Source organism: Panulirus ornatus, chromosome 73 (genome assembly GCF_036320965.1).
Source record: "Panulirus ornatus isolate Po-2019 chromosome 73, ASM3632096v1, whole genome shotgun sequence".
NCBI lineage: Eukaryota > Metazoa > Arthropoda > Malacostraca > Decapoda > Palinuridae > Panulirus > Panulirus ornatus.
Window position 1 is genome coordinate 5,325,618 of NC_092296.1, and position 11,970 is coordinate 5,337,587.

The window sequence follows — 11,970 nt, forward strand, 5'->3', positions numbered from 1 at the left end:
TGACTACATATCTCGCCCACAACAACACACTTGAGGTACGGACATGTTACCTCCAGCCAACACCGTGGATGACACAAGCATCCTCCTCCTCCTCCTACTCCGCCAGCCCGCACCCCTCACGGTGCCCACGTATTTCTTCATTTGTCTTTTTGGAATCTCACGTCCTTATCAAACTGATCAAGCTGATGGTCGATGTCCTCGAGAAGGAACAGTCACGGTTGCTCACCCTCCTGGAGGAGAGGCACACGCTGAGGCACTCCCTCTACGTCCCTCTCTTGGGGATGGTGCGGGGGAAGGCCTTCAAGCCCCCGGTGTAGGTCCAGCCAGACGTATCCATCCCCTTGGTGAGGAACGTCTGGAGACTGAAGCATCTGTTCAGAGACGTCTTCATCCTGAAGAGCGAAGCGTCCAGGCCTGTGGTGCAGGCGAGCTACCTCAGGCGCCTCATAGGTTTCCTCCTCTGCACCTGGCAGACGTGGCTCAGCGGATTCGTCCTCCTACACCTTGTGATCGTCATGGCACAAGCCTGGCTCTCTTGTGTGCGAAGTACGGGAGACACTGACCCCGTCGTGAACGAGCAGACCCAGGATGCTGGTGCTGGCTTGAGCCACACAGCCGCTCCCCCAGCTCAGGTGGAGTCTGGTAACCAGAGACCCGCCAGAACCACAGCCCAAGGATCTGGTTATAACTTAAGGAGACGGGTTGGGCTTTGGATGGACGTCAAGAAGTACACCAACAGGAGCAGGAAGCAGTGGGTGGAGTGGTTGGAGATCCCCGTTTCAGAGCAGCTGGGCATCATATGGAAGATCCCGCTGCTCGAGGAAGAATTTGACATCAAGAATACCCTGCCTGACAGAGGCAGCTACCTCATCCTTCAGGGAGGTCGACAGGAGGTCACTCAGGCCTGTTTGAAAGTGCAGCAGTTGGTGGACCTCACTCAGCGCACTTCTGACAACCTTCTCCTGGAAGCCTCCAAGGTCGCCGAGGAGGACCGTCCTTCTAGAGTCTGGCCCTCTGGTTGGGTCTTGAAAATGCTGGACATCGACCCAAGCCTTCACGGCCGGATATTGGGTAAGGGAGGAAGGAACGTGGGGGATATCAGAAGGAGGCGTCGTGTTGACATCTACGTGCCGGCCAGGAAGGAGAAGTACAGCACAATCGATGTCCTGGGACGGAAGGAAGATGTCCAGATGGCCGAGAGTGACATCAAGCGCTTGATCAAACCGAGAAAGAATGGCTCCACTCGCGAGAGGGACGGCTGGCGGCAGGCCTCCTACTGCCCTCACTCTGAGGATGAGGCCGGAAGACAGATGTCTGAGTCTGAGGATGAGGCCGGAAGACAGATGTCTGAGGATGAGGCCGGAAGACAGATGTCTGAGGCCACGTCTGAGGATGAGGCCGGACGACAGATGTCTGAGTCTGAGGATGAGGCCGGAAGACAGATGTCTGAGTCTGAGGATGAGGCCGGAAGACAGATGTCTGAGGATGAGGCCGGAAGACAGATGTCTGAGGATGAGGCCGGAAGACAGATGTCTGAGGCCACGTCTGAGGATGAGGCCGGAAGACAGATGTCTGAGGCCACGTTTGAGGATGAGGACGATGACTACTTTTATAATAATTTGTTCGTATACACGGGCAAAGGACTCATGTCTCAAGATCTGGCCGGTGCGATCAGGTCGTATATTGAGGCTAGAGGAGGGGTCGTGTGTGAGGGCGTGAGAGGGCTGACGTCTGATGACGTGCCTGGCGTGGGGTTGGCCGAGGTGAATCCTGGGAAGAAAGATACTCGAGACTGTTGATGTGTGAGGGATGAAGTTCCCTAGTGATCCTGAATCACCGTTTGGCCAACATATTAATGTTTCTCTTTTTATATAGAATTGATCACTTTATGTGTAAGCATTAACACGTATTTACCTAAGACTCTTGAAATAAATGTTTTTTTCTTTTTTTTTTTTTAGGATAATGGTTCTGGGTGTGAAAGCTGGCTTACATGCATCTAGTTAACTTATCATCATTAATTCATTATTATAATCTTTTAATGGACTTGTGTGATAGACCTTTTGAGTGACTCTCCCTCTCTCTCTCTCTCTTCTCTGTCTGTCTGTCTCTCTCCTGTCTCTTACTCATTGCCAGGTACTATACCATGTTAAGAGACAGACGGCATTTTACCTAACCTAACTGTACCAACACATAGGTATATGATCACGAATATATACAACACATATGAACACCCACTCCCATATACAACACATGCGAACACTTCCATATACAACATGTGCAACCCTCCCTCCCTTCTGACGAAGACTGGGGGAGCAGGAAATGGGTTGAGGTGGTGACCACGTAACAGTGAGGTGGTGAGCACGTAACAGTGAGGTGGTGAGCACGTAACAGTGAGGTGGTGAGCACGTAACAGTGAGGTGGTGACCACGTAACAGTGAGGTGGTGACCACGTAACAGTGAGGTGGTGAGCACGTAACAGTGAGGTGGTGACCACGTCGTAACACTAAGATGCGACTCATTATAACTACGTAACGCTACGAGTGTGCACGTAACGCGTTATTGCTGCCACGGTTCCCAAGTGAACATGAATGGACGGTCATCCCCACCTTCCAGCATGGAAATTTTGGCCATATGAACACCCTCATAACTGGTCATCATCATCCACTCTCTCATTGTTTAGGAAAGACATTCTTTTCTTTCCCTCCATCCTTCCTGTTCCTTTCCCCATTCCATTCGCGCCCTTTCCTTCATTTCCATTCCATTCCTGTCTCTCTTCTTCATTATCTCATCCCCATCTTCCTCCGTTCCCCCTCTCCCCCCTTCGCGAATCAGAGCTTTGCCATGGGATCAATAAGATGAATCTCCCCTCTCCTCTCCCCTCCCCTCCACCTCCCCTACCCGACGCCTCCTCCTCCTCCTCCCTCAGCAGGCAGGCAGGCAGGAGGGGAGGGGGTGGTTTGCAGTGTGGGTAAGGGGTTAGGTAGTCATGAGGACCGGCTGGCTGGCTGGCTGGCTGGCTGGTACTGGTAGTATTGGACAGACTGAAGGTCATGACCCCCGTCCATCATAGCAGGAGGCCAGCCAGTGTTTACACTATAGATGCTCCAATGCCATACCCCTGCTCAAGGTCACACCATACCCCTGCTCAAGGTCACACCATACCCCTGCTCAAGGTCACACCATACCCCTGCTCAAGGTCACACCATACCCCTGCTCAAGGTCACACTCACGCTAGGTGAAGAAGGGGGGGGGGTCACCTCTGACGAGACCGTATCCATAGAAATACAGATTCTAAAGGAACCTACACATCCCTCCTACTGGCAGCAGCGCAAGGCCCTTTGTAAGAAAGGTCCTTGGGGGGGGGGGGGGAGAACCCGTGACTATTTCGTAGATTTTGGTCCTGGGTTAATTACAGAGGAATTGCGCAATCATGGCTCCAGAGGTAAATTTGAGGCAGCAGCAATAGCAGCAGCAGTAGTAGTAGTAGTAGTAGCTACACCAACACACACGACCAACTGGACGAGTTCTGTCCGAAAACAAAAGTGGGAAGGTCTGTACACTTCTGCCCTGACCCCTACCTACAGTGCTACCCCGGACCACCGTGGCGTTGTTATCTTGTCTTATCTTTCCTTATAGACACACACACACACACACACTTGCCCGCACGGTCGACCAGCAGCCAAGAAACGCTGCATATATATATATATATATATATATATATATATATATATATATATATATATGTGTGTGGATCAGGTGTTTGCTTTGAAGAATGTATGTGAGAAATACTTAGAAAAGCAAATGGATTTGTATGTAGCATTTATGGATCTGGAGAAGGCATTTGATAGAGCTGATAGAGATGCTCTGTGGAAGGTATTAAGAATATATGGTGTGGGAGGCAAGTTGTTAGAAGCAGTGAAAAGTTTTTATCGAGGATGTAAGGCATGTGTACGTGTAGGAAGAGAGGAAAGTGATTGGTTCTCAGTGAATGTAGGTTTGCGGCAGGGGTGTGTGATGTCTCCATGGTTGTTTAATTTGTTTATGGATGGGGATGTTAAGGAGGTAAATGCAAGAGTTTTGGAAAGAGGGGCAAGTATGAAGTCTGTTGGGGATGAGAGAGCTTGGGAAGTGAGTCAGTTGTTGTTCGCTGATGATACAGCGCTGGTGGCTGATTCATGTGAGAAACTGCAGAAGCTGGTGACTGAGTTTGGTAAAGTGTGTGGAAGAAGAAAGTTAAGAGTAAATGTGAATAAGAGCAAGGTTATTAGGTACAGTAGGGTTGAGGGTCAAGTCAATTGGGAGGTGAGTTTGAATGGAGAAAAACTGGAGGAAGTGAAGTGTTTTAGATATCTGGGAGTGGATCTGGCAGCGGATGGAACCATGGAAGCGGAAGTGGATCATAGGGTGGGGGAGGGGGCGAAAATTCTGGGGGCCTTGAAGAATGTGTGGAAGTCGAGAACATTATCTCGGAAAGCAAAAATGGGTATGTTTGAAGGAATAGTGGTTCCAACAATGTTGTATGGTTGCGAGGCGTGGGCTATGGATAGAGTTGTGCGCAGGAGGATGGATGTGCTGGAAATGAGATGTTTGAGGACAATGTGTGGTGTGAGGTGGTTTGATCGAGTGAGTAACGTAAGGGTAAGAGAGATGTGTGGAAATAAAGAGAGCGTGGTTGAGAGAGCAGAAGAGGGTGTTTTGAAATGGTTTGGGCACATGGAGAGAATGAGTGAGGAAAGATTGACCAAGAGGATATATGTGTCGGAGGTGGAGGGAACGAGGAGAAGAGGGAGACCGAATTGGAGGTGGAAAGATGGAGTGAAAAAGATTTTGTGTGATCGGGGCCTGAACATGCAGGAGGGTGAAAGGATGGCAAGGAATAGAGTGAACTGGAGCGATGTGGTATACCGGGGTTGACGTGCTGTCAGTGGATTGAATCAAGGCATGTGAAGCGTCTGGGGTAAACCATGGAAAGCTGTGTAGGTATGTATAGTTGCGTGTGTGGACGTATGTATATACATGTGTATGGGGGTGGGTTGGGCCATTTCTTTCTTCTGTTTCCTTGCGCTACCTCGCAAATTTGCGGGAGACAGCGACAAAGCAAAAAAAAAAAAAAAAAAAAAAAAAAAATATATATATATATATATATATATATATATATATATATATATATATATATATATATATATATATATAATGGTGGTGCTTCCCACGCCCTGGGAATAATACCTGACCCTGCCCTCACGATGTAGGTCTAGTGGTGATCCTAGGTCACCCGAGGTCATGACAGGTCTAGTAGTGATCCTAGATCGCTTGAGGAAGGTCCTAGCGAGGTGACCTGCGTCAGGAGGAGAGGAGGAGGGGGGGCCATGGTTTCCTCAGCGGCTACGATATTACTGTAGGAGTGTGGGAGGTGTGTGTGTGTGTGTGTGTGTGGGGCGAGGGTGTGTTATGGGTCACGTACCTTTAAAGTGCGTTGCGGTTGGCCCGGCCGGCTGTGGCAGACGGTAGGATAAGTGTACGATAAGAGAGGAAGTGTAGGGTGGCCATAACTGTGGCCAGAGGGATGAAGGGGAGTATAGAGTGGCCATGATGATGGTGACCCCGCACCCCCGAGGGCCATCACGGTGGCTTGAGGGTCAGAGGGGTGCCACAGTGGCCCACAGGGCGATAGGGCCTTCTGTCTGGCGGGGGGAGGGGGGAGAGGGGCGGCTCTCCCCCTTTAACTCCCCACGACCCCAAGCTCCCCAACTTCCTCACCCCCCCACCCCAAGGTCATTACCTCTCCTCCCCTCCTTGTTCGATCACTACTCTAACCTCCCCTCCATCTTACCCACACCCCATTCACCATTTCCTCCCCCACCCTCTCTCTCTCTCTCTCTCCATCGATCACCAACACTCCCTCATCTCACCACCACCAACTTTACGCCCTCACCCTAATCTACACATACCCCCTCCCTCCTCACACCCACTAGGAACACTCCTCCTTTCTCCACCTCCTCCTTCCTCTCCTCCTCCTCCTCCTCCATGCCCAAGACCTCTATCTGTCCCTCCCTCCCTCCCTCCTCCCACCACCACCCACTGCTGAGGCAACAGTGGGCGGTGGTGGGGCGAGCAACCGCCCGCCAGCACCACATCCACCACAGGAGAGAGGCAAGACGCGGCACACGCACCACACCACCACACCACACGACGCCAACCACCACACCACCACACTAACCAACCAACCACCCACCCACCCACCCAACCTACTAATCCCAAATATAATCCCATATGTATTCTGATCATGGAAAGGTAAAGGATACGAAACGAGCGCATTAAGGACAAGCCTCTAAAGGTGCATATGATTATTACATTTGATAAATAAGGTAATTATATTTTTTTTGCGTCCAGTCAGCTGTTTCGTCATGCAAGGAACTCGTAATGTAATCTCTTACCGTAACCAAATCCATTTCATCAAAGTAATCACTAGGTGTCTCTTTTTATATATATCTTTATGTACGATGTTTCGACATGTTATCTTGAGCTTTGTGGCGGTATGACACCATCGCACCGGACGTCTTGTGGCATGACAGGGCTATGCCACACATGTCATGTGGCATGACAGGGCTATACCACACATGTCATGCCACACGCTCACTGACGTGTGAGGCCATTACGTAAATTACTTCCCATGTGAGGTAGCCAGCGTGTGTGGGGGAAGGGGGGAACCCCCGCTATATCCAGACAACGTGGAGCATTCAAGCAAGTCATCAAGCACGACGGTACGACCCCTTGAGCACGACGGTACGACCTAGGGATCTGATGGTCTAATGACCATCTGCGTTCATGACCCAGCAAGAACATCACCCAGCGTCGGTGTACAGAACCAAACTGTGCCTTTCTGAGCGTGACCTGTTGACCACCACCACCAGTTCAAATCACCGATGGCCAGCATCAGTTCCCTGTCAGTTTTGTTCGCCAGACCCTGTGCTCTCGTGTGACCCCAGGGCACGAGCAGGGGCACGACTCTAACCTTTACACAATGGGAGGTCTCCTATATAATCCTGGACCATGATGGACTTTGGCAACCACGTCCAGATGATTCACACTACCGGCGTTGCCGACTCTTCTGAAGGTCATCTACACCGGGAGACATCAATACAGTCAAGGAATCAACTTGCCTCACACCACAAGAGCCGTTGCCTTAAGACGTCTTGGCCGAGTGATTTTAGCCTCACCTCCCTCACAGGAGACCACGGGGCTTCTCCCTCGTCAGCAGCAGCCCATCCTCCTTCCTCTCTTGACAGAGAGGCCCTGTGGGACGTCATCAACGGCGTCTCACGCCCCAGTTCCCGGAGGAAATCCGGCTACGCCTTCCTCCCCTGCAGCGCAAGCCTGGCAACCACCGCACGTTTTCCAAAAATATGAACCCCCCCCCCCCTCTGCTGCCACACTGTCAGCAAAGTTAAGAGGCCTTGACAACTCCTCTGCTCATCTGATGAGCAGCTTCGGAACTTCGACGCCCTACCTCTCCTACAGTCGCACCACGAGACCCCAGGCAACGCGCCACCTCTCCTACAGTCGCACCACGAGACCCCAGGCAACGCGCCACCTCTCCTACAGCCGCACCACGAGACCCCAGGCAACGCGCCACCTCTCTTGCAGTCGCACCACGAGACCCCAGGCAACGCGCCACCTCTCCTGCAGCCGCACCACGAGACCCCAGGCAACGCGCCACCTCTCCTACAGCCGCACCACGAGACCAACGCGCCACCTCTCCTGCAGCCGCACCACGAGACCCCAGGCAACGCGCCACCTCTCCTGCAGCCGCACTACGAGACCCCAGGCAACGCGCCACCTCTCCTGCAGCCGCACTACGAGACCCCAGGCAACGCGCCACCTCTCCTGCAGCCGCACTACGAGACCCCAGGCAACGCGCCACCTCTTCTGCAGCCGCACCACGAGACCCCAGGCAACCCCCTGCCTGTCGCATCTCCTCCTCCATACCCGTCATTACACTCACGAGAAAGACACAGTCATCCCCTGCCTCATCCTGATTTTCTCTTTATACCCTAAAATGTCATACTTTCTCCCTTGACTTCCTCTAATACCTTAAAACGTCACAGCCACACACACACACACAGTCCCTTCCTCTGACCTCCCTTTAATAACTTAAAACGTCACACCCATACACACACACATCCCCTCCGCAGCGTCCCCTTTATATCCTAAAATATCACAGCCCCATACAATGATCCCCTTCCCTTAATATCCCCTTAAAATCCTAGAATGTGAAAGCTTCACAACAACCCCCTCCCTTAACGTCCCCTTAATACCCTAAAAACGTCACAGCTCTACAGACAGACCACCACCCGTCCCTCCTCCTTTTCCCTCGACGTGCCCCTCAGTGTCAGCGCCATTATTCCCCCGCTCTGACGTCTCCCCAACACCCAGGAGTTGAGACAGACGTCGAACTCAGCCCCAGACATGACCACCGCCTCGTCCGTGGCTGGTGCAGGCCCCGCTGGCAGAGGATTCCTCCTCACCAGCAGATCATAAGTGCCTCTGTGTTTAGCTTCTCTGCACAGCTATTGTGCTGCGCCCACAGCTACCCAGTCCTCACACACACACACACACACACACACACACACACACACGCAGAAAACTGCTCTGAAGGGCTCTGGGAAATTCGTAATCAGTGGGCTTGTACTTGGGTCCCTTTGGCTGTGAACAGAGGGAGGAGTGGTTTAATGAAAGAAGATATGATTTAATGAAAGAAGATAAGGTTTACTCACAAATAGTAATCACATACACAGACACGACCAAGAGGTCTCGGGTATGTCTGGAACAACGTGCCTCATTTTCACGTTGTGACACAGCTGTTCATAAGGACAGTGTGCCAGATAATCTAACATGCTGATTGACTGTATCTGATTCCCAAGACGAATATTGACAAGACAAAGATATTTTGCCTTTAGGAAGATGTGTCTATATTTATTTGTCTTATGTAGCTAACTGCGTATCGCTAGGACAAAGTTTGATATATATTATCGTATCTTCTATAATCATATACCAATTCAGAATAGAATATAGCTCTGTAGTATAGTCGAGTATATATATATATATATATATATATATATATATATATATATATATATATATATATACATATATATATATATGGGTCTTTCTCCCCTGATACACCGCAAAGTGCACCACTGCATCATATAATGATACACCTGCGAATATTACTATATTTCGACACAGGCATATACAGTGCCCCAATACATTATATAATGCTGACTCTGGGAATATACCTGACTATATTTCGACACAGAAACACACACACACACACACACACACACACACACACACACAGAAGTGTTGTAGATTCTGTTATGACAACAAGCCACTGTGTTGCTGAACACACGACCCTCCCTCTCCTGGAAGGTGTAGTTCGCCTGCTTAGTACAGGACGCTGTGAGGGGGGGGGGGGGGGGGCTCTCTCTCTCTCTCTCTTCCCTACTAGTGTACGGGAAGCCACGGTGGGGTCAACTTGACCTCGCTAAGCCTATTCAGCTGGAGAGTCTTATCATTAGTTTCCCTTTTCAACCCAGGTACTTGTGGAGTCCACTTGATGTGTTTAAACCTGGCTGTAATCTCCCTACCTCAGCTGTCTTACACTTCACCCTCCTCATCTCCCCCTCCTCTACCCACACATGGTCAGGTCATATCTCCCCTCGTCCCTCCACCTCACTGGATACTAACAAGGGCCTTCTCCACCCTCTCAGGTACTGGAATCTCCCCTCCACCTCCAGGCGGTACTACGACACTCCCTCCAACTCCAGGCGGTACTACGACATTCCCTCCACCTCCAGGCGGTACTACGGCACTCCCTCCACCTCCAGGCGGTACTACGGCACTCCCTCCACCTCCAGGCGGTACTACGACACTCCCTCCACCTCCAGCAGACGCAAGTAAGTCGCTAAAAGTCTTTTAGAAGCGTCGCCCATGACTTACATATGTGCAGCACGAGTGTGACGTGAACAATCACACACCAGAAACAAAGGCAGGAGGAGACTTGCTGTATAGGATTAGATTCACTAGGAAACAGAACCTTTATTGTCGATCTCTTCATCATCCGCTGTGGTTAACTGTGTCGTGTCACAGATTGGGGGAGGGGCTGGTTAAGTCTGTGTGTGTGTGTGTGTGTGTGTGTGTGTGTGTGTGTGTGTGTGTTGAGAGAGAGAGAGAGAGAGAGGTCGTTGTGTGACGGTTGAACCCAAGACGGTAATCGGGCAAGTGGTGATTTGGTAGTTTAAACGGGAGAATGGATGAACCGCGACACTGCAGGGATGGTATGTTACTGGCAGGGATGGGTTGTTGCTGGCTTGTGGTCTGTCATGTGTATCACCGTCATCATTAACCTCCCCACCACAACCATCAGCATCACTCTCCCCCACCACAATCACCAGTAGCACTCTCTTTCACACCCCAGCCATCATTATCACTATCCTCCCCAACTTAACCGCCACGATCACTATCCTCCCCACCATTTCAGCAGCTGGATAGGGAGGGCAGCTGGCACAGCTGGTGACAGCTGCCGTAATGGTTGGCATGTGAGTCATCCTGGGGTGAAGGGAGGCCATGAGCCGCTAGCTCTCTATGGGGGTCGTGAGGTATCTGTTCTTCATGAGGGTCGTGAGGTATCTGTTCTTCATGAGGGTCGTGAGGTATCTGTTCTTCATGAGGGTCGTGAGGTATCTGTTCTTCATGAGGGTCGTGAGGTATCTGTTCTTCATGAGGGTCGTGAGGTATCTGTTCTTCATGAGGGTCGTGAGGTATCTGTTCTTCATGAGGGTCGTGAGGTATCTGTTCTTCATGAGGGTCGTGAGGTATCTGTTCTTCATGAGGGTCGTAAGGTATCTGTTCTTCATGAGGGTCGTGAGGTATCTGTTCTTCATGAGGGTCGTAAGGTATCTGTTCTTCATGGGGGTCGTGAGGGAGTTGTTCTTCATGGGGGTCGTGAGGGAGTTGTTCTTCATGGGGGTCGTGAGGTACTCATGCTTCACGAGGGTTATGAGGTAGTGTTCCTAATTTTTTGGGTAGAGGAACGTGCGTCCCTCTTCTTAAACCAGGTATTCCCAATCAACGCTCCTTCCTCAGCACACACCTCCACAAGCAGTTCTCCCCCTTCATTCACAACCACTGGGTAGCCTCACGCCACTCACACATACCCTGGACTACCACACTACCCTCTCTCGAACTCACACCACCCATCACAATCATCAGATCCCTCGCATTAAAGTTGCTGACACACTCACTCAGTTCCTCCCACAACACTCGCCTCCCCTCCTCCTCTCGCCTGCAGGTTCGTCTCTTCCTTCCTTCTCTCGCTTGCAAGTACATAGAGCACTAATCACCATCCACCTCTCATACTTCACTGTCATTGATACTCACAACAGTCTGGGCCTTACTTCCTTATACTCTTTCACACACTCCCAAAACTCCTTCTTCAGCAGCATTGCTACCCCTTCCTTAGCTATCGCCCTCACACCAGCTCCTGACGTTCCCAAACCATTATTCCCCTTTACTCTTGACCTTTTGTTTGACTCACAGCTTGAACACTCAGGCTCCTTTCTTCAAATATACTTCCTCTCTCTCACTCTTTCTCGTCTTGGTCATATCCAAACGCCTTCAGACAACCAGCCCTCGAGCATTATTGGAGTATGACCACTCCTCGCTTGGCTCCTTCTTCTGTTCCAACTTTTAAAAGTTGAAACACTTGAAGGCTAGGGTTTCTAGCCTTCACTCCCGACCCTTTTAGTCACTTTCTACATTAGTGTGTGTGTGTGTGTGTGTGTGTGTGTGTGTGTGTGTGTGTGTGTGTGTGTGTGTGTGTGTGTATTTAGAAGAACAAAAGTCTTTATTGACAAATCCTGAGCTGGGCCCCCCCAAGGCAGCCAATGACATCGCCAGGAAACCAATTAA

At 50.7% G+C, this 11,970-nt stretch overlaps 1 protein-coding gene across 1 annotated transcript; it reads left to right on the forward strand.

Annotated features, from left to right (window-relative positions):
• The first annotated feature begins 322 nt into the window (after positions 1–322).
• LOC139748217 (uncharacterized) lies at positions 323–1,868 on the forward strand. Its single transcript, XM_071661042.1, has 2 exons — positions 323–1,379; positions 1,425–1,868. The coding sequence occupies exons 1-2, from the start codon at positions 516–518 to the stop codon at positions 1,797–1,799; spliced, it is 1,239 nt and encodes a 412-aa protein (XP_071517143.1). The 5' UTR covers positions 323–515; the 3' UTR covers positions 1,800–1,868.
• Positions 1,869–11,970: the final 10,102 nt, after the last annotated feature.